Raw genomic sequence first — 24,039 nt, forward strand, 5'->3', positions numbered from 1 at the left:
TGTGAATATTTCAATTAAAAACATTTCAAACACCTTTTCATTATTAAAAATTCAATAATCCATATTCACCTTTCATATTTCACTTCCAAAATATTCAAACTGTTTAAAAATACAACCAATAATATTCAACAGGCAATTTTCGGGCCATTTTATTTCGCTTTGCAAATTCGCTTCCACAAAATTCAGTGGTTCAAATTCGACAGTAAATTCAACATTCACGTCAGGAAAAGCAATAGATTACCGAGCATACTCTCCATCTGCTGTTAGTCGACCTCACCATTAGATGGTGCAAAAGCGCTTGTTGTTGACGAAGACATTCATTCATAAAATGGAAATGATTATCTGTGTCAGTATGTGCGGAAAAGATAAACACACAAAAGCTGTACGTTTATGTTTCATTCAATAACTTCATTGTTACTTTACCTGTGTATTCTACATGTCATCAGCTTTCTCTACATGAACAGGATTATAATCGGTTTCCCTCAATACCTCATACTCAAGGATTCCCCTTCAGTTGGGACAAAACGCTTAACGTAGCTTAATGTACTAATACAGTGATATGAAAGATCAGTCTTGCACCTTATTGGGGAAGTAGGCTGTAGGCTACTATATAGGCTACAGACAAGCATGGACTCAGAATATGAACTTGACGCGCAAAGTTTCATGCTGAGCGTTTCGTGATATACTGGCAGTGGCGATACATATATGGTGATATATACTGATATAGCCTACATATAGCCTATATATAGTATGCCTACGTGTATTGCATTAGCTTAAACTGTCATAGCACTTGCATATTGTTGTCCTATTGTTAATTTAACTGTTTATCACTTTGGATAAAAGCGTCTGCTAAATGACTAAATGTAAAATTGGCTTGACATTCGCACATTTAGGGACCGTCTCTAAAGTTGCATACAACATTGGCATACATGTTTCTAACTTCAATAGCAAACTTACATTTATTTGAATTAATATCAAAAATCCAAAGGGTGCGCAATGCGCATTATGCCTGACTCTACATGAACACTTTACAGTTGGTTTTATGACTGTAAGTCGTTCTATAAGTCGTATACACTTTAGAGACGGTCCCTAAATGTGCGAATGTCCAACATCAAGCCATCTTTATGCCAGTCGATCACTGGGAAACGCTCAGCTTTGCGCGTTATTCTGAGTCAATCTGCTTGCCTGCGAGTTTGGTCTTTTACATCACTGTAGTCCATTAATCTACGTTAAGCGTTGTATATGTGCAGAAGTATTGAGGGAAACCCTAATAGCTTGCATGCAGCACATCGCCACAATATAAAGTTAAGGCAACTAACTAAACAACCAAGATAAATATATGTCAACCTCAAAAATGTAACATTGGATCTGTACATCCGCATCGGGGAATAACAATCTTGTTCACGGTAGATAAAGATGCAAGTGCTACACAGAAAAAGTAACCGTGAAGGCACTGAATTTAACATAAAACCACCGTCATAATAATCACAAATACACTTACATTGCTGTAAATGAGTTTTATGAATGAATGACTTGCTCTTATTTTGCTGGTCTTCGTCAACAACACGCACTTTTGCACCATCTAATGGTGAGGTCGACTAACAGCAGATGGAGAGTATGCTCGGTAATCTATTGCTTTTCCTGCAGTTCCAGGACGTGAATGTTGAATTTACTGTCGCATTTGAACCACTGAATTTTGTGGAAGCGAATTTGCAAAGCGAAATAAAATGGCCCGAAAATTGCCTGTTGAATATTATTGGTTGTATTTTTAAACCGTTGGAATATTTTGGAAGTGAAATATGAAAGGTGAATATGGATTATTGAATTTTTAATAATGAAAAGGTGTTTGAAATGTTTTTAATTGAAATATTCACAGCTTAAATATTCAACCATGCTGAATTTCAGCCCATAAAAATGCAAGCCCTAAAAATACAATGCATTAAAATGCAAGCATGGTTAATGCAATGCCTATTTTTTTTCAAGTAGTGCAATTCAGCAGGCTTTTTATTTCAAAAACATTTGACATTATTTTACTTCCATAAAACCAGTGCCAATTCACACCCTAATGCATATCTCATAACACAGAGTCGTCCTGCCCTGTTCTGCCGTTGCGATCACTTCACTTTTACATGAGCCCCGGGCTACCGCCCTTGGGACATAAGTGTTTGAAACTCAGCACACACGGCACTTTACATAGAGTTCCCGTAGCGTAAGCTAAACTTACGCAACACGAGAGTACTCTCGTAAGAGAACGACACTCGGTTACTAACGTAACCTCGGTTTTATAGGCTAGAGCCATACCCCTTTTGGCGGGCCATGACGACAGCGCGGGAAGGCTTCCCATTGGCGCTGGAGTCATGCTAAGACGCACTGATAGGTTGCAGCAGTTGCCGCAGAGCAGCCAATAGGCACGCGAGCTGTCTTGCCTATGTCTGACTGCTGCAGCAAATGCGTTTTACATTCTAAAAATTAAGGATAATTTTTTGCTTCAGTATTCTCGAGAAAAGGAGTTTTCCCGTAGCGTAAGCTAAACTTACGCAACACTCGTTCCCTCTCTAGAGAGAACTGAGGTTACGTTAGTAACCAAGTGTCGTTTTAGATGTTGATTTTTTTATTGAAAATAATATAGTTTTACAGTCACCATTATTGATATCGATGTTTGCTTTAGTTGTGCTCTTGATCCTTGACTTTTCAACATTAGTTTTCCTTTGGCTGCCTTATCTGTGTGTTTATAAGACACACTCCTTATGGCTAGAAAAGCAGATTTAAATGCTGTGGATAATCTGTTGGGTGTTTATAGATGATGTTACAATCATCATTAATTATCACAAAGCTCATCCCAAGGTTTATAACTGATCAAAAGTGTGTTAGATCATGTGTTTAATGCCATGTTTTATTTAGTGAAAAACATTGACTGCTGCATTTATTTATTTAGCAGACGTTTTATTTAAAAAATAATAGTAATTTTTTATACTATGCTTTAGTATAACACACGTGATTTTTTGAAAACCACAAACCCCCTGTCTTCGCCACTCCCATATCTGTCAAAGTGAAACTTACAGGCTATTTAAAGGCATGTCTCAGGGAGATGTTGGAGAGATCAACCATTTCTGAAGACAGGAACACCCCGGTTTTCGCTCCAGGTCATTTACATTGTTCAGGTAAGGAAATCGAACTGAAAATAACTATTTAGATGGGATAGATAATTAAATTGATTTTATGCAACTTTATGATAATTTTTCAAAAACATCAGTCTGATTTCAGAACGATTCTGGTGGTACTATTTGTTAATTAGGCTGTGGTCTCTCTCTCTCTCTCTCTCTCTCTCTCTCTCTCTCTCTCTCTCTCTCTCTCTCTCTCTCTCTCGCCTATCCTATTTAAGGCTAAAACAAATGATCTTAGCAGTGCTCTTTAAACGGTATTGCCTTTATTCATTAGCGGCTCTTGATTGTAAATTTAGTTAGAGCAGATTCTATAGCGCTACATTTATCATAATACATTTTTTTTTTATGATAAACATTTTTCTAAGTGTAGCAGGGTGGAGTAGCTATATTAAATCAATATTAAATCGTCACACACGTCTGGTTGTGGCTATGTTGCTGTTTTGCCTCTATGTATAATTATTATAGGAACTGTCTCGCGCCTTGGTCGGGGGTGGTGCAGTCTGTCTTCGCCGACTGCCACCTGCTAAATCTGGGTACAACAGCATTTTTGTTATTGAGTTTATGTATGTATTTTGTTTTATTATTTTGTTATGGTTTATAATTCACTCTGGGCATTGTAATTTATAACTGCTGAAAGTCTGAGTGAATTGTGCTTTACATTTAATTTGTTCTTCCTAAAGAGAAAATCCATTTGCATTTTTCTTTATCTTTGTTTTCTTTTGCTGTGTTCTGCTTATATTGCGTTTTATAAGCTTGTTGATTTGTATGTTTGTGTTTCTTTTTTCTTTGCAGAAGCTGGGAGTTTCTGGAGAGGGGTGGCTATAGCTGCTAGTGTGGTGATTACACATAGTGCCGTGTGTTTTCTTGCATCCAATCCTCACGTGTGTGTGGGCGCGTGTGTAATCATGGGCGCCAATCAGAGCGAACATCAGAGCGAACATCAGAGAGTACCAGGTGTGTCGTGAGTGCATTTATTGATAGATTGCTATGATATTACATCTGCATCGGAGCAGTTCTTTGTCATAAATGCATTGCAGTTTACATAATGTTATGTTGCTGGAGCATTGGGAGCAACACAGGACGGTTCGGTTTCTCATCCAATACCAACACGTTTCGCTGCGTTCACCTTCAGCCCTTATCAGAGTGTAATAGTTGTTTTTACTTCCAACAAAAAAAAAAAAAAAAAAATTTGAAGCGATAAACACTCATGAAAACATACTTTAGAAACCGATCATGATTTATTTTACTTTTTAAAATTTAAAACATATTATTATGTATTTCGGCATTACATTATGCTAGCCTGACTACGTCAGACTTCCTACTTCCGCTAATTTCATTTCACTCCTGTAGTCAAGTGAAGTAGCAGAGGCTAACATTATGCAGCCATGCACAGAAATGATTAAAGACACACATCATTGTCTGAAAGCACTAGATGGCCCAGAGAGAGAAACATCATGAGGGGTTATTTTGTTTTGCTCAGTTTATGGTCGAGTGCGAGTTTAGAAGATGTAAGTGAAATGACAAAAATAATTAGAAAACTAATACACTTTTGTCTAATTTAGCCATTCTGACCTGAAAATAGGCCTATAGAATGTGTAATTATGTCTTTGTGAGGGGACAAGAAACATTAACAAAGCCGTTTTCATAGGCACAAGATTAATAATGAATGTGTACATGTTGAGGATTAATATAATCCAATTTGTAGCCTTCAGTAAAAAAAAAAGTTCAGCTTTAGGAGGGGAGACAGGGCAAGATCAGGAGACTGAGAGAAAAAGACAGAGTGATGGAGATGAGGAGAGAGCAGGTTTTAAATCTATTTCTTATCCTTTTTTGGCCTTCAAACGTCTTGGAATTTTTATATCAGAGATATACAGTAAAAATGTTTAACCCCGTAACAACCTCAAATTTATGACCTCTTTGATTATAATGCCCTGTCTACAGCCATGTATTAGGCCTAGATCAATAATGAGTGTGTACATATTGTGAATATTTTGTGAATATTTAATATTTATGAATTTAATAAACTTAGTTACCTAGCTTTCCTGGTAGCTTTGTCTGAGAAAATGATTCATAAATCAACCTATCAGTTGACCCTATGTTTACTTTCTTCACTGACAGACAAAAATGAAAAGCCTATTGTAAAAGTTTATACGATTAATACCGTTCCAAATTATCCTACATCCTATCCAGGATATATGGATAATCCCGCGGTAACTAAAGAGCCTATCCTTTAGTCGTACTTTTAAGAGTTAGGTGATCAGTCTCTACGAATTCGTATTTTATTATAAAGATAATAAGGATTATAAATATAATAAATGTCCCCTTCGTAGTTTAAGTCTACCTTTTTAGGTACTCTTCAACCGTGTTCGCTATACAACAATAACCCTGTTGTAAGCTAGGCTATTAATCAATCAAACAGTGCATTCTGATTATTCACATATCAGAAATCATGCTCACCCTCTGTAGGTTTTCCCCCGGTTGGGATCGTCCTGATCCAGGAAAGAAAAGTGAAAACGTACTCAAGAATTCCAAGTTCCAGTCAGATGATTGTAATAAATGTTTAACAATATTTATTAAAAGAATCAAAATGAAAAGAATACTTGTTACAGAATATAATAGAGTACTGAACTAACAGAGTAATATTAGCTAGGCTTTAACTTCTTGCATCCGGGAACTGCTGGCGTCCCGGACTGGAGATTGCAAGGATGAGCAATGAGTCTTGTCCAATTCTCTTCTTTTATATCCCGAATTGAGGTGCCTTCATCATATTTACTGTAAGGCACACATGATTTGAATCACATGTACAACTGCTGATCCCAGCTAGTGTAGTCTATTTCTGTACCCTGACTGTCCAGTCAGTGGCTGTTCCTCCGAAGATACAATAGTTCCTTTGTATGTGTGGACAACGACCCTTGTCACTGCTCTCTCATGTGACTTGAGAGAGGCAGAGATGGACAATGAACTCTTTATTTGCAACATTATTTTTAGACTGTCATATGCTTTAGCAACCCAGAGAGTGCATCTGCAGCTACAGGTTTCTTATTGTGACCCTTTCTGCGTTGACGTCGAGTTTGAGGTGTAGTTGAAGTGAATGAAATGTCGCTCTCAGGTGGAGCCTCGTCACCTGGCATTACACTATATCAGTCAAAGCTCAGCTTTAGGAGGGGAAAAGACAGAGCATGATAAAAACAAAGTTAAAAAAAAAAGTGTGATGCTGATGAGGTGAGAAAAAAAACAGCTGCCCATGGTTTTAAAGCTTTTGTTATCCAATTTTTATGGCCTTCAAAACATCTTAAAATGCACATATGTAGATCAGAGAAATCAACATTTTCATGAGCATCCCCCCGAACCCCCCTAAATACCTCACATTCGGTACCTCAGTGATTATAAAACTGTGCCATATGCATGTTACTGAATGAATTAATGAAACTAGTTAATAATGAGCATTAGACCATAAACTAACTTTTTTTTTTTTTTTTTAAATCATACCCTCATTGGGGGCTGAGCCCCCCTAAAATGAAAATCCTAGAATCGCCCCTGTATATGACCCACGTCTCCTCACCCATTCTTTGATAAGAACCTGTGTGCCCTTAGGGCTGTTATTCCACAATATTCTGGGGTGGCGTAGTCGACCATTATTGCCATTATAGGCTTCTCCTTATGGAGTTTGCCCCTCCCCACTTTGCCACATAAGCTTTATATTCTAAATGCTGAACACACTTTTGGCAGAGGTTGCGGGTGGACCTCCAGTGTTGTTGACCATGCTCAAATAGCGCACTTGACCAGCTACAGAGAGCCAGACAACAGACAAGTGACCAATCCTCAGTGGCGATGTCACAACATGCATGGTTAGTGGTTTGCAATCTGGCCGTGCTGAACCAAGCTTGAGTGGAAATATAACATTAACCATTCCTTACCACTCTTAGATCCGTTTGGCCTGACAGTGGAAAAGCGGCTAATGTTTCCCAAACCTGTTCCCAGAGGAATGCCAGAACTGCACATTTAGCGTGTTTGCCAATTCAGACACACCTGATTCAAGTCAGCTTATTAGTAGATACTCCAAGACCAGAAATGAATGGATCAATTAAGAAAGAAGTCCAGCGTGTGCTGTTGTTGTGTCTCCAGAAACTGGGTTGGGAAACACTGCAATAAAGTGTAAAGCTGATGCTAATTCTGATCTGATATTATTTTTATATTAAATTAATATAATATTAAATTATAAAATTGTGTATTTATATTATTTTCAGATTTGATGTCTGACACAATGACTCTAGAGCTAATTGGTGGAGGCGGAGGTGATGCATTCTCATTTACTGGTGAGAACAGTGGTGCCACTTTAGAGAAGATCGGAGTCTGGGTGGGAGAATCGCAGGTGAAGGCTGTCAAGGTCTGGCTTACAGATAGGAGTGTTGATCAATTTGGTGGACGAAGTCCAACCTTTGATACACAAGGACCGTATCAAGAGTACAAGTTCACACCTGGTGAGCGTTTCACCTCACTGTCCCTGTGGGGGAACGGAGCAGGAACACGTCTTGGAGCCATCAAATTCAAGACCAGTCTGGGGAGAGAATTTTTTGCAAAGATGACAAGCTGGGGTTTAAAAACAGAATATCCCATGGATGTCGGCTCTGGATTTTGTTTGGGAGTTGTAGGAAGATCTGGTTGGGAAATTGACTGCATGGGATTCATGTTTCTCAAAGCAGTTGAATCAGCAGTTCTCACCGATGTCCACTATCCCACTATCCACCAACTGATACCAAAGGTGACAATGGAAGAAATCGAATCCCTCACTTTCAGGAACAGCTCATCCGCCACTCAAAAAGTGACCTTGGGCGCATGCGCACGCGGCGACCAGCAGAAGGAAAAACTCGGCGTCCTATTTTGTTGTTTTGAAGAGTCTATGTGCATGTTTTATGTTAGTTTGTGTTTTTTTTCTCATGACAAATTGTGCTTAACACAAACTATCCGTTGGGTCAGATGGAGCTGATCATTTTAATCGTTTGTTGGATTTTGTTTGACCTGAATCTCGTTTGCTATGGAATTATGGTGCCGGCTCCGAGGATTCAGTACACCAGGGATCAACTACTGGCTTGGAACTCACCGAGTCTACTCAGCGGTCAGTACCCGCTTTCTAAACTTCCAGGCGGCATACTTCGGAGGGAGAATTGTAATTCTGCACCGGGAGATGATGCTGGGAAAGTTAAGAAAAGAAAGCGAGGGAAAAGGGGAGGTGTTCGTCAGCGACTACGGAGTAAACAGCTGACACGTATCGCTCTGCCGTCATTGATCGTGGGAAACGTACAGTCACTACGGAACAAACTCGATGAGTTGCAAGGAAATGTTCGTTTCCTGCAGGATTACAGAAACAGCTGTGCAATGGCATTCACAGAATCCTGGCTAACTGAGCAGGATTTGGACAACGGCTTGAGTGTTGATGGTTTTGGCATTCCATTTCGCACAGACAGGAACGCAGAAATTACAGGTAAATCCCGTGGTGGGGGTGTATGCCTTTATGTCAACAAACGCTATTGTACTTCTGTGACTGTTCGGGAGAACATTTGTACACCCGATATGGAGTTATTGTCGGTATCTCTTCGTCCATTTTATCTGCCACGAGAATTTCCACAAATTTTTATAACTGTTGTGTACATTCACCCCAAAGCAAACAACGTCATTGCATCGAACACTGTATCTGATGTTGTTCAAGGACTTCAAAACATTTCACCAGAGGCGCCGAATTTTATTTTGGGAGATTTTAATCATGTGTCACTTAAAAAGTCCTTGCCAAATTTTTACCAGTACATCACGTGCCCAACAAGACAATATAAGACGCTGGATCTCTGTTATGGGAATATAAAGGGAGCTTATAAGTCTGTACCTTTGTCAGCACTGGGATCTGCTGATCATAATTGTGTACAGCTCCTTCCTATTTATAGACCATTATTCAAGAGAGAACAACCCCATACAAGAGAAGTTAAAATGTGGTCAGATGACTCTACCGCCCGTTTACAAGGGTGCTTTGATTGTACAGATTGGGAGGTCTTCAAAGACTCTTGTGAACATATTGATGAACTGACTGATGTCGTTTGTTCATACATAACCTTTTGTGAGGATATGATTGTGCCTACACGTAAATTTAAGGTTTTCTCTAATACTAAACCATGGATGACAAAATCAGTCAAATCAAGTTTGCGGAACAAGCAATTAGCCCATAGGCAGGGGGATAGATTAGAGAGGGCAACAGCGAGGAAGGAGGTTAGAACAGAGATCTTTAAAGCTAAACAAGCATATAAAGTTAAGTTAGAAAAAAACTTGGCAGATAATAACTTAGGTTCAGCTTGGTCGGGTATGAAGACAATTGCGAGTATACAGCATAATGTAAATAAGAGTACTGTGTGTATTGACGGTTTTAGATCAAATGATTACTTTTCAAATGCTCTTAATATGTTTTATTCTAGGTTTGAGAGTTTTGATTTTAAAAATGAGGTAGAAGAACTAAGATGCCTGTGTAATGATGATTCTCATATGGTCTTAGAACAGGCAGCAGTGGAGAAAATTTTTCTCTCCACTAAGGAGAACAAGAGTCCGGGTCCAGACCATATAGGTGGGAGAATTTTAAAGCACTGTGCGAAGCAACTAACTTCAATATTTTCTGATATTTTTAATTGGTCACTACGGGTACAAAAAGTACCTAACCTGTGGAAAAAGTCTATTATTATTCCTGTTCCCAAATGTAACAAGCCTAAAGTGTTAAATGACCTGAGACCAGTTGCCCTCACCTCTTTAGTGATGAAATCATTCGAGAAATTAGTAAAATCTGAGCTTTTAAGTAAGACTGGACAAGTCCTCGATCCTTTGCAATTTGCATACAGAGCAAATAGAAGTGTTGAGGATGCTTCACTTATGTTATTAAATTTACTGACTAAGCATCTAGAGGGGAAAAATACTCACGCAAGATTGTTGTTCATTGACTTCGCGTCTGCTTTTAACACTATTCAACCCCACATATTAGCTAGGAGACTGTTAGAATATTTTAAGTTGAACCACAATTTAGTGGGATGGTTACTAGACTTTTTAACCAATAGAACGCAGAGGGTAAAAGTAAATGGTAGCTTTTCTGATGTACTAAGTTTATCCACAGGATCTCCACAAGGCTGTGTTCTTTCGCCCTTATTATACATTCTATACACCAACATGTGTCAAAGCTCACACGAAAATAGGATATTTATCAAGTTTGCTGACGATACAGTGATAGTGAGCCTGCTACAGGGGGATGAGTCTGGCCATGGTCCAGTTGTAGAGGATTTTGTAACCTGGTGCGATGATTCCTATCTAAAATTAAATATTACTAAAACGAAGGATATGATTATTGATTTTAGAACACGCCCTGTTAATCATGTCACTACGATTATTAAAGGGGAGGCTGTGGATCAGGTAGAGAATTTTAAATATCTTGGTATAGTTATAGATTCTAAATTGTCATTCGAGCTGAATAGCGAAATGGTATGTAAAAAGGGTCACCAACGTTTGAGTTGCCTTAGGAAACTTGCAAAATTTCACATTGATAGACGCATGTTGACATTATTTTATTCTGCTTTTATTGAATCAGTTCTGTCATTCTCCATTGGGGTGTGGTATGGAAGCCTGTCAGTAAAGAACAAAAACTCTTTAAACCAAATTGTAAGGTGGGCGAGTAGAATAATAGGTGTAAATCAAAGGAATTTAGGATGTATTTATAAAAAACAGCTGTATCGGAAAGCAAGTACTGTCTTGAGTGATCTGTCGCATCCCTTACGTATTGATTTTAAGTTACTTCCGTCTGGTCGCCGGTTTGCAGCCTCAAGATGGAAAACAAGACGGTACAGGAATACTTTTGTCCCAGCCGCAATTGAAGTTTTAAATAATATTAGTACGAGAGAAGTTTTAGGATTTGCAAATTAATATGGATAGCAAAGATTTATGTGTTGCGGTGCAGTTTGTCATGATGCTTACTTATAAATTTGTATGTGTATTAGTTGTATGTTGTTATGTCTATTATGTGTGGACAACTGAATTCTTTTTTACTGCATAACAAATTTACCTACGGGTATGAAATAAAACTACCTAAAAAGAAAAAGTTAAAACCTCAAAGAAAGTGATCAAAACATCTTCATGGTCTGTGAGTGGAAGTTTATCTGCAACATTTAGTACAAAAGTGAAGGCTGGGATTCCAGTGTTTGCTGAAAGTACCACAGGATACAGTGTCACCATTGGATTTGAAGGCACTTATGGTCAGGAGCACACAGAAGAGAGAACCGAAACTCTGTCTACAGATGTAGATGTGCCACCAGGGAAGAAGCTGCATGTTTCAGTCTCTATTGGCAGAGCCACTTTTGACCTGCCTTACACTGGCACAGTGAAGATGACCTGCAAGAACGGCAGTGTGTTTACGTATGAAACCAAGGGCACATACAAAGGCGTCACTTACACTGATATCAATGTGGATACCAAGGAATTTCCTCTAGCATCGATATCGCGGTGTGCGCATCCACAATAGTCACATCGCAGGATGTGGGATGACAAGAATAGGTAGCTGGTCTGTGATTCATGATCCGTATGGGCCAGCTGCCCCCCAGCCCATAACGCTTGTGATTCGAGGATTAATTGCAAAGTTTGACCATCGGAGTGAAATTTGATCATTTGCATGTGTTTTTAAGTCCTGTCATTTTAAACATAAAGCGCAAGAACACTGGAACTTGTGAGCTGTTTTCTGTGAGCGCACAGAGCTGGGCAGACACAAAGATCAGTGCTCTTTCTTTTATTTCTGAGCTTGAACGGACACGAGAATTCAAAATTAAGTCAGATTGCCTGTCTCGGTGAACATCCTCATAAACACAGTCGGTTTTTCAAACACAAAGCAAATTTTTGTCCCGCCAATCCCTTTTATGATCGGTGAGTGATGTAGAATTGAATGTGCATATAAGAACGAGCAGAGAGAGAGCCCCGAAGTCTCACGTAGAGCATTCGGAGATTTTTTTTTCTCCTGAATAACTGCGGGGTGTGAATTGTGCTAAAACATTTTTTTCCTTATTTTCTCTAAAAAAGCATTCCGCACATTCAGCTGACAGTAAGCGAAAAAAACCTATCCAGTGATTAAATGTTTTCTGTGTTGACATTCATAAACTGCCTCATTCTGAAGAAATCAGCTGTTTGAACAAATCATTTGAATGAATGACTCAATGACTCGCTCATTAAGACGGTCGCCTGTCACCTCCTACTGGCGGTTTAGTTCCATAAAGTATAATTCTTTTCAACATTCCTTATTTGTATATTCAAAAATATTTAAAATAATCTAATTTAATACCGTTTTCAATTTTTCAATGTAAGTTATTTAATTTGATTGGTAACACCCTAGTGTCTTATTATTTTAATTGAATATATTGATCAAATTTAAGAATTTGAAATGAAAGATGGAGCATACATTTAATAAAATTAGGGGGAAAATGCCCTTTATAAAAGGTACAAAAAAATAGTGTTTTCTTGGCATCCATTTTCATCCAATATTTTTTTGGCATCCACAAAAATAGTGTGGGAAACACATTAGGATATATGATGATCTACAAAAAATACAAATTTAATTATCTTATTATTAAAATACATTATTAGGATTTTACCACCTCCGCCTCATTTTGAGCCAAGAAAAACCCTGAGTAACATAACATGACAGGAGCTATTTTGCTGAATATTCTCACGATTGCAAATATTACATTGATTTTAGTTCAATAAACAAGTAGTGAATATTAAATTATTTCAATTACTTAGGTTAAATATTACATATACGCATGTAATATAATGTGTATTTCCATCACAGGTTTGGTCTTAAATTTCATTCAAAGTGGCATTAAAAAGGTCTTAAAAATTCTTAAATTTAACTTGTTTATATATGTAGACACCCTGTTTAAAGGTTGTATCGGCGATTTCAGGCCCAAACATAAATTATCACATTCATCTAATCTTTCCTAACGATCCGCTAGCTGCCCGCCCCATAAGCATGCCGTCAAAAAAAACTTGTCTCTGTAGGCAGCCTAGGCTCTGAGATCTGCACACAAAAACAGTTGCTTTCACCAACCACTCAAAACCAAAACAAATAGTGTTCCAACCAATCACAGACAATTGCATGTTTGTTTCTGTGTCAGCATGCAATTACAAATAAGCAACACAGAACATGTGCTATGTGCCTGTAATGATCACTAGTTACAAGAATGAACTTTTAAGTATCTAAATTTGTATTTTGTGAGAGTTATTAGAACTCTCAAAGGGGGAACTGTTGTAATGTTACATCTAGGTTGTAATACAATTGCATGTAAACTGAGAAAGTTCTGTACATTGTGTTTAGCATTTAAGGTTATGCAGTGTCCAGCAAGAAATTCCTGCCAGTCCTGTTCTCTCTATTGTAAGTTAAATGAGTCAGATTACTGAGACTCTCACCCTTTGTCTTTAATGGCTCTGGGAGCCCCTGGCCCAGTTGTTGAATAGTTAGGCTGATTATATTAGCATCAATGTATTTGAATGTCACTGTTATGCTGATGAGATCAGGACTGGGGAAATGGGCTGACTCGTGTACTTCATTTGCATGCTGTGTTCAGAGTGTATCCACCTTTATGTAAATCCCTCCCCCTTGAAATGTATATAAACTACAAGGCACACAGCCTTAGTCAGACTTCATGACTGCAGCTACCGACAGCTCGTGTTCTCAATAAAGAATCCTGCTGAAGAATACAACCAAGTCTCCTGGTCTTCGCTTCTGAGTTTCCCAAAAAATCAAAAGTTGTATTTGTTTGTTAACATTGTTAATTAATGCACTGTGAAGTAACAATGAACAGCTGTATTTTTATTAACTAACATTAACAAAGATTAATAAATACAGTAACAAATGTATTGCTCATGGTTAGTTTATGTTAGTTATTAGCCTAAAACATTAACTAATGTTAACAAATCAAACCATATCGTAAAGTGTTACAAACAGATCGATTTAACCTTAATGAACTACAGTATTTTCAGGTTATTTATATTAGCTAAAAAATATTTAGCGTAGTTTAGACTGGAGTGAGGCGAAACCAGAAGAAAAGTGCAAATGTGCTAGCTAGCTGGTAATTTTATTTAGTTGTATATGGTAGAAAATTAGACTATTAGTCAAAATAAACTATTTAATGCTACTTTTTTATTCTACTTTTTGATATTGATATGATAGAAAAATATATATCAGGTCTAGCAAAGAAGGATTTTTATCTTACAAAGCTATGAAATCCAGTGGTAAAATCACAGCTTTTTAAAAAAAAAAAGAGGTGAAAAAAAATTATTATTTTTTTGACCCAAGAAAAACCCTGTTATGTGTTGTAAACAACTGAGAAAGAAAACAGATGCATATCATTCATTATATTGGATCCGTGCATTCGTCTTAATTCAGCCTGTAATATACTCGCACCAATGTTAATCAAACAACAAAAGAGAAAGAGAAAATGACTTTTGCTACTTCAACAAAGATAATTAAATTAATTAATTATTTCATTTACACTGTTAGACTTTTCAAGGGTTTTTTTACAGTAACAGTGTTGCCAGTAAGTTACTGTAATTAAGAGTTACAGTACCAAACCGTATTTCAGTTCTACAGTACTGTAATTGTGTAATACAGTGCATTACTGTAAAAACGAAGCTAATCAGTACACTACTGTAATTATTTTTATTTGCACTAAATATAAATTAGATTTCAGAATTTTGATATATGATTAATTTTATTTGTATCCTACATAAGTACTACTGACATACAAACCAATTAGACAAAGTTATCACAAAATACCATTTTATTTATATTTAAAACATTTCATATATATCACAAAATAAACAGTATGCCAGTACTGGGAATGATGTGTGACATTTTTACACATTAATGTACATAGGAGTAAAAGTCATCATCAAAATAATCTTTAAATGTGCTCTAAGCGATCCCGGGAGTTGTAACTTCTTGTTGACATTCGAATTGTTGTCAAACAACATATATATTTATTAAGAATTTCACAGCCCTGAATATATATTTATGTAAATGACTATACAGACATCTAGTGGCTACAGTATGGAATTACAGATTATTTTGTTTTATTTTTAACTAACATGTACAAGGAAATAAAAATTAAACAAAAACACAACATTTAAAAATTCTACACACAATCTATTAGTTTATTTTAAAATAGGCCTACATGTTGAATAAAGCCGTGATCGTTCTTAATTTGCCTGACTGAACTTGGGCCATTGGCAGTGAGTTCCCCTACGTTACCTGGACAGCGAACATCCCGTTAAGAGAGAAGAGATTAAGAAAGGACATTTTGGGTACTAAAAAAGCTATTCTCTTAATTTCTACAGATTCCAGCATCCATTAATTGAAAGCGTTTTTACCCACAGGTGGGCAGCATCGTTTCTACTGTCTGATTGTAGACAGCTGTTATTTGCGCATGCACCAGCGGGTGGCAGACGTGAGTCATTACTGCCAACAGAACCAGGACCTACTATCAAGCAGCACTTATCACAGTTCCCTTTCGAAGGGAACTCAACAATACGTCATTGACGCTTTGGGGAACGCCTCAGGCGTGACAGGTGTCTGAAATCAAATATCAACTCACAGCAATCATGTTGACCGGCGACAGCCCGTGCATCATCAGCTTGAATGATGAGCGTGCGACCTGGATGTATAAAAGGGAGCCTTGCACACATGACAACATCTTTTCGTCTTCAGGGACTGTTTGTCTGTTTGGAGAATATCGCTGAAACGCGCAGAGAAGAAGGAGAATTTTCACAAGTGTGCAGACCCATGCCCAAGATATTTGACATCGGGTGAAACACACACGATCTGTGCGTCTTTTGCTTGGGAGAAGAGCACGCATGGGAGGCTCTCGAGAGAGCCTCTTGTGCAAACTGTGAGTGTTTTTTCATTTGAAGACGCTCCGCTCTCGTCTGACCCTTTGCTCGAGGGAGGAGGGTTCAGCATCTGAGCCCCGTGGTGCACGCGATCTGTGAAACAATACTGTTTGGGTGCAAGGCTTTCACAGTCAGCTCCTGAGGGTGCTGGCAGTGTTCATTGAGAAATATCTCGGCGCGTGCGCATCCTTGCGCTGGCGGATGTTTCAACCTCGCACCTTTTGACTTTCTTCTCGAGGGATGAAAGCCAAATATATTTTAAACGGCTCGTATCTCGCGTTTGCTGAGGCAGTGTGTAGATTACGAGAACGTATAGATAAATATCAAAACAGTATTATCTGGTGATTATGGCTGCATTTAATTCTATGGAATTAAAATGATGGAATATTATCTGACTTTGAGAAGTTAGATATTTTTATTCAGCCTACCATCCAGACCGTGTTTCACTTATCTAGTATTTTAAAAGAAAAGACTGCATTTAATTCTGAGGAATTAAAATGAAAAAAAAAAAAAAAAAAAAAAAACGTATGTGGTGTTCAGGTAATAGCATATACTGTGGTTTATCAGGTCAGAGGCCTCACTAGGCCTTCCTGAGTATGAGCTCCCATATACAGTGGTTATCGGGTTATAGGTCTCACCAGGCCTTCCTGATTATGAGCTCCCACATACTGTGGTTGAATATGAGCTCCCACATACTGTGGGCCTCCACATGTCAGGTTACAGGCCTCACCGGCCTTCCTGAATGTGAGCTCCCACATACTGTGGTCATCAGGTTACAGGCCTTACTAGGCCTTCCTGAATATGAGCTCCCACACACGGTGGTCGCCAGGTTACAGGCCTTGCCAGGCCTTCTTGGTTATGAGCTCCCACATACTGTGGTTGAATATGAGCTCCCACATACGGTGGTTGAATATGAGCTCCCACACACTGTGGTCGCCAGGTTATAGGCCTCACCAGGCCTCCTGGTTATGAGCATCCACATGTCAGGTTACAGGCCTCACCGACCTTCCTGAATGTGAGCTCGCACATACTGTGGTCATCAGGTTGCAGGCCTCATCCGGCCTTCCTGGTTATGAGCTCCCACATAATGTGGTCACCAGGTTACAGGCCTCACCGGCCTTCCTGGTGATGGGCTTCTACATGTCAGGTTACAGGCCTCACCCGGCCTTCCTGAATGTGAGCTCCCACATACTGTGGCCGCCAGGTTACAGGCCTCACCCGGCCTTCCTGAGTATGAGCTCCCACACACCGTGGTCGCAGGTCTTCCTAGTAATGAGCTTCCTCATGTCAGGTTATAGGCCTCATCTGGCCTTCCCGAATGTGAGTTCCCACATACTGTGGTCACCAGGTTTCAGGCCTCATAGGCCTTCCTGAGTATGAGCTCCCACATGCTGTGGTCGCCAGGTTTCAGGCCTCTCTGCTTTCCTGAGTGTTAAGCTCCCACATTCAGTGGTCACCAGGCTTCAGGCCTCCTAGGCCTTCCTGGTTATGAATTTTCACATGTCAGGTTACAGACCTCACCAGGCCTTCCTGGATGTGAACTCCCACTCACTGTGGTCGCTAGGGTATAAGCCTCACTGGTTGTGACCGTCCACATGTCAGGATGTAGGCCTCATCAGGCCTTCCTGAATGTGAGCTCCCACGCATTGTGACTATCAGGTTACAGGCCTCGTCTGGCCTTCCTGATCATGGGTAATCCCACATGCTGTGGTTGCCAGGTTACAGGCCTCACCGGCCTTCCTGGATACGAGCTCCCACATGCTGTGGTCGTCAGGTTCACAGGCCTCAGCGGCCTTCCTGAGGATGAGCTCCCAGTTACTGTGGTCGTCAGGTTATAGGCCTCACCGGCCTTCCTGAGTATGAGCTCCCACCTACTGTGGTCGCCAGGTTACAGGCCTCATAGGCCTTCCTGAATATGAGCTCCCACATGCTGTGGTCGCCAGGTTCGAGGCCTCACCAGGCCTTTCTGGATTCGGAATGGCTAAGTACATGCACTTTTTGTTTCGTGTACTTTCTAAAATCCATATTTATGGTAAGGGTTATGCGCTGTATGCTTCATTCCCGTTTTTACATGGCTCAGACTCCGGTTCTTCACCTTGGGTCCCACTCTAAATGCGTCTTCTGTCGCAATATTTTACGACAGGCGCTTCCCTTTCAGGCTATCTCCCACATTCTGTGGTTACAGGCCTCATTAGGCCTTTCTGAAGGTAGCCCCACATTGTGTGGCTGTCAGGTTACAGGCCTCTCCGGCCTTCCTGAATACGAGCTCCCACTTACTGTGGTCGCCAGGTCTCAGGCCTCACAGGCCTTCCTGAGTATGAGCTCCCACACGCTGTGGTCGCCAGGTTAGAGGCCTCACCAGGCCTTCCTGGATTCAGAATGGCTAAGTACACGCACTTTCGTTTCGTGTACTTTCTAAAATCCATATTTATGGTAAGGGTTATGCGCTGTCCGCTTCATTCCTTTTTTTATGTGGCTCAGACTCCGGTTCTTCACCTTGGGTCCCACTCTAGATGCGTCTTCTGTCGCATTTTTTTCCGACAGGCGCTTCCCTTTCAAGCTATCTCCCACATTCTGTGGTTACAGGCCTCATTAGACCTTTCTGAAGGTAGCCCCACATTGTGTGGATGTCAGGTTACAGGCCTCTCCGGCCTTCCTGAATACGAGCTCCCACTTACTGTGGTCGCCAGGTTTCAGGCCTCACAGGCCTTCCTGAGTATGAGGTCCCACATACTGTGGTCGCCAGGTTAGAGGCCTTACCAGGCCTTCCTGGATTTGGACTGGCTAAGTACACGCACTTTCGTTTCGTGTACTTTCTAAAATCCATATTTATGGTAAGGGTGTAAGGACCACCCATTGGCCCAATGACGGAATCCAACGGCCTGGCGAAGGTTTAATGCGTGTATGTCTTTTCAGCGATCCAGTGAAGTTCACTTAATTTATTGGAATTTAGTTTTAGTATTACTTTAGCTCTATGCTTAATCTGACTCCAATTTCAAATGATAATCAAATTTAGATCGTATTTCTGATTAGAAAATAATCATAAATATTGATTATGAATTAATTTAGATCTTTGATTATTCAGATTATCCCATACTCTCAATTATTCGTTCATTACGGACCTAGTGTCGCTTTGAGACATCACGTCGCGACTGCGCGCTCACGATCACAAACTAGCCAGTCCTGAAATAGTCAGGGGGTGCAGTGCAAGTATTTTACCCTATGCAGCCGCTCACTGCAGACCCATAGGTGTAATTTTTTTATAATATTTGCAGCGTACAACATGCTAAGTCAGGAGATAGTCAGAAATCAGAAGGTCTTCCTAAGATGTGCCCCATGCTCCATTCATAGTGCCTTCAGTTTGATCTATCCTGGACAAAGATTTGCGGAAACACCAGACTACACATTAATCTACTAAAATTAATGATTTCTAAAACTTCAGAATAAATCAAGATGTAACATTTATTTGTCAGGTAAAAAATGTATCATGCCAATTACAGAAGTAAATGATTAAAAACCAATTCAGAAAATATATGACATCATTTACTCAAAGATGACTCTAAAAGTAAGTAATGTTTTCCTGACAAAGACACAGTAATGTGTCAGGGCTTTCCAACAGGAAAGCACTGAAACATCACTATGGGGGATGATCCTGGTAAAGAGTCCCAAAGTGTGTTCTATTCCCTCGCCTTAAATACCAGACCAGAACAAAAGGGGTTAAACAAATGTTGTTTAGAGTTGGTTGGGCCAATCCATGTACCCCAGGGGGGTAGCACCTGGTTTCTTGAGATATCGTAAAGAGATATCAGCCAGAGAGGAGATACAGGATTCTCCTAAGTTCTCAATCTTTTTCATTAAACCAATGACTGCAATGAAATTAAGACCATTTTACCAATCGCACTGAGACACTTAAATGATACCAAACATGAAAAGGAAAAAAACAACACATTCACAAGATACACCATATGTGATATATAGACATTATTAATTTAACTTTCAGTGACTTGAGGAGGGAGAAGAGGAGGGAGAGGGGGGATGAGTCAGCGTCGGCGCTGTGGTGGGGCATTCGAGGGCCGTGCCCCCCCTAGCGGTTATTGATGCCCCTCCTACCCATACCTGTCAACCCTCCCGTTTTTCCCGGGATTCTCCCGTATTTTACATTACTATCCCGCTATCATCCCGTTTAAATATTTCCCAGAATTTCTCCCGTATTTTTAATCTTTATATAAAAATATATTTTTTTAATTCCACTGGGCGCAAACCAGTTAAGCAGAAATCCCGCCCTGCAGCTTATTTCATTGGTTAAGGTTACAATGACGGGTAGTTTTATAGGGATCAGTGTTTGGTGTATTCAAACAGCAGTTTGTTTGACAGGCGATCTGACCAATCATAGTAGATTAACATGAGGATTTGAACTTGAAAAACGGAGGGTAGGCAACAAACGTCTTTCCATGGTCAAAACAACATTCCTTTTTATATTCATTCATGTTTATTTGATGCTATAAATATAAATTAACTAGAAGGTAGAGATGATTGGTTCACGAGCAGCTTTAACTGAGGTTCTACAGCGATCTGTCCGACACATTCAAGAGCCACAAAACGGTATTGTTTACATTTCTTTAAAAAATAACCAAATTTGAAAGTTGAAGTGTTTGAAATTACCAAATGAGACTTTGCTTCATATCAAAAGCTGGTCTGTCCTGTCTGCCAGCGAGTTGTTAACGTGTCCTCTGAAGTAGTTTGGGGAATAAAAAAATTTGCACGAAGAAGAACAGCAGAGATGGTATTGGAGACTATGTATGTAATGTAGTATGTATGTAATACAGAGATTATGTATTTATTTATGTTAATATCTGCGCAATTAATGTGTAGTAATATCTGCATTTGTGTATACTTGGCTGCCTGTAAGAAGATAGGGATCATGTAGAGCGAGGCGGTTGTATTACATGGCTACCAACAAAATAAATCAATAATTTGACACAAAATATTGATTTAAAAAGGAGTTTATTTATTTAAAAACTATTGTATTGCTTCCGCTAAAGAAAATAATCCGTTCCGTCTCTACGGTTAGAGTCCTGCGTCCATAGCAACGCTCTGTTTTTCATGGCAATGGTGTGTTAACGTTATACTTAGCAGCGGCTGTTATCAAGAAATAACAGACCGCATTATATATTAGAATTCAACCAAGCCATGTAATTGTAATAATAATAATAATAATAATAAACGTGTTTAGTTTTATATAGCATTTGTGCTGTGTTGGACTATGATGTCGCCACTGCGTCAAAATATTTGTCAAACGTCAGTGCCCCCCCGCCGATGACCCAATGCCCCTCCAGTAGATCTGCCCTGGCGCCGACTCTGGGATGAGTTGAAGTCAAACAAAGGGACAAGGAGATAAGTTTGGGCAGGACAAGGTTCTGTGCTCTGTCTTTGCTATCTGCTGTCCAGGGTGCATTTTATGGCTTTATAGCAGGGTGCGTTTTGTTTTAGCAGGAAAATCAGTCCTTACAAGGGTTATGCGCTGTCCGCTTCATTCCCTTTTTTATGTGGCTCAGACTCCGGTTCTTCACCTTGGGTCCCACTCTAGATGCGTCTTCTGTCGCAATGTTTTACGACAGGTGCTTCCCTTTCAAGCTATCTCCCACATTCTGTGGTTACAGGCCTCATTAGGCCTTTCTGAAGGTAGCCCCACAGTGTGTGGCTGTCAGGTTACAGGCCTCTCCGGCCTTCCTGAATACGAGCTCCCACTTACTGTGGTCGTCAGGTTTCAGGCCTCACAGGCCTTCCTGAGTATGAGCTCCCACATACGGTGGTCGCCAGGTTAGAGGCCTCACCAGGCCTTCCTGGATTCAGAATGGCTAAGTACACGCACTTTCGTTTCGTGTACTTTCTAAAATCCATATTTATGGTAAGGGTTATGCGCTGTCCGCTTCATTCCCTTTTTTATGTGGCTCAGACTCCGGTTCTTCACCTTGGGTCCCACTCTAGATGCGTCTTCTGTCGCAATGTTTTACGACAGGCGCTTCCCTTTCAAGCTATCTCCCACATTCTGTGGTTACAGGCCTCATTAGGCCTTTCTGAAGGTAGCCCCACAATGTGTGGCTGTCAGGTTACAGGCCTCTCCGGCCTTCCTGAATACGAGCTCCCACTTACTGTGGTCGTCAGGTTTCAGGCCTCACAGGCCTTCCTGATATGAGCCCTCATGTACTGAAGCTCCCCACATGAGGGGGTCATCAGGTCTTAGGTCTCAGTAGACCTTCCTGGTTTTGAACCCTCTCTTACTTCCCCAGTGTTCGGATTGAGCACTGGGTAGACCCGTGGATTGAGTGGACGACTTCCGTCGTTTCTTGAGGTTAAGTCACACTCTCCGGGAGATCCCGTCTCTGTGATCCGGAACTGAATGGTTTCTGCCAGCTTTAAAGGCCTTCAGTGTCTGGATGCCTTATCCAAGGCAACTTCCAGAGGCTCTGTCTTGGACAGACAGGCAATGGCCAGACTGTGTGTCTTAGTATAGATCACCAGGCCAGCCTGGTGGCATTTCAGGAGGCATGCTCCCCTGAATAGTGACTGGCTGGGAGTCCCTTGGGTCCCCTAGCCACACTCCCTAGAAGGGACCCCTTCTATTGGAAGTTGTGGTCCTAAGCCTTTGAGCTGGCCCAAATATACCCCCATTAACTATGTTCTGGCGGTTTCTTGGTTCATTAGCTTGGGCTATGACCGGTAGGGAGTGCTGTCACTGACAGCCCGATGTGACCTAAGGGTGAGTGGTTCCATTGTTTTCTGAATTACTGGTTCTGACAGTTGTCACTGCCTTTTGGCATGCACTCCCCTTAGCATGGCGGCGTTGGTATATCGTTCCCCAAAGCGTCAATGACGTATTGTTGAGTTCCCTTCGAAAGGGAACGTCTCAGGTTACGAATGTATCCTATGTTCCCTGAGAACAGGGAACGAGACAATACGTCTCCCTGCCATGCCTCGGGGCCTGCCTGCAACAGTCCCTTCAGACGATAGGATGTTGTCATGTGTGCAAGGCTCCCTTTTATACATCCAGGTCGCGCGCTCATCATTCAAGCTGATGATGCACGGGCTCTCGCCAGTCAACATGATTGCTGTGAGTTGATATTTGACCTGTCACGCCTGAGGCGTTCCCCAAAGCGTCAATGACGTATTGTCTCGTTCCCTGTTCTCAGGGAACATAGGTTACATTCGTAACCTGAGACGTTTTTGCCCGTTGCTTGAACACTACAGACCCATGCTTAGACTAAAATAACACAACTTGAAGATTTTGTTACCATACCTCCAACACATGTACCCATACCTTAAACAAAAGCGCTGCTTTGCACTCTAGTTGCAGTTCTGCAACACACTTACTCCTTTATGCAACACACTTGGAGGAGGAGGAGGAGGAGGAGGAGGAGGAGGAGGAGACCTTCTGGGGGAGGACGCCAATGCCTGTTCACACAACAGCAGGAACTTGCCGTTGTGGACCTAGTGAGGGCAGACAATGCCATCCGTCTCCACCAGCTACAACAGAAAATACTTGCAGACAGGCAAGTGTTCAACAACATAAACCATGTGAGCATCACCCCCATCATACGCGTCTTGGGAAAACACAACATCACCATGAAGCAGCTCTACAGGGTCCCATTTGAGAGGAACAGTGTCAGGGTCAAAGGACTTCGAGCTGAATATGTACGGGTAAGTGTAACTGTCCTTTACATTTACAATACAGTATTGGTGAAATCCAGTAGCAGCTGAATATGTACCATATCAGTACCACATGGATGCATTCGGAGAGCTACACAGGTACCTGTGTGATGGGGTGAGGGTTCTGTTTTTTTTGTTACAGAGAATCTTGGCCATGGATGGAGCTGCACAGCCTCATGAATTCATTTTCATTGATGAAGCTGGATTCAACCTGAGCAAA

General features: G+C 40.6%; 1 protein-coding gene across 1 annotated transcript; it reads left to right on the forward strand.

Moving 5' to 3' along the window:
- Nucleotides 1-1,104: 1,104 nt before the first annotated feature.
- Nucleotides 1,105-14,633, forward strand: LOC311288454 (aerolysin-like protein). The gene is made up of 6 exons (XM_084405873.1): nt 1,105-3,697; nt 3,957-4,118; nt 7,412-8,146; nt 8,308-8,646; nt 9,700-9,768; nt 11,276-14,633. Exons 1-6 carry the CDS (start codon nt 3,613-3,615, stop codon nt 11,698-11,700), a joined length of 1,815 nt encoding a protein of 604 aa, XP_084261999.1. The 5' UTR covers nt 1,105-3,612; the 3' UTR covers nt 11,701-14,633.
- The last annotated feature ends 9,406 nt before the right edge of the window (nt 14,634-24,039 follow it).

This window comes from Rutilus rutilus, assembly GCF_951802725.1.
Source record: "Rutilus rutilus genome assembly, chromosome: 3".
Taxonomy (NCBI): Eukaryota; Metazoa; Chordata; class Actinopteri; order Cypriniformes; family Leuciscidae; genus Rutilus; species Rutilus rutilus.

What these genes read in the sequence shown, in the direction of transcription:
- LOC311288454 (XM_084405873.1), top strand. Translation starts at nt 3,613, where the DNA reads ATGTATAATTATTATAGGAACTGTCTCGCGCCTTGGTCGGGGGTGGTG. An exon ending in CTGCCACCTGCTAAATCTGG is followed by an intron (nt 3,698 to 3,956) that starts GTACAACAGCAT and finishes TTTTCTTTGCAG; the next exon opens with AAGCTGGGAGTTTCTGGAGA. An exon ending in TATCCGTTGGGTCAGATGGA is followed by an intron (nt 8,147 to 8,307) that starts GCTGATCATTTT and finishes CTAAACTTCCAG; the next exon opens with GCGGCATACTTCGGAGGGAG.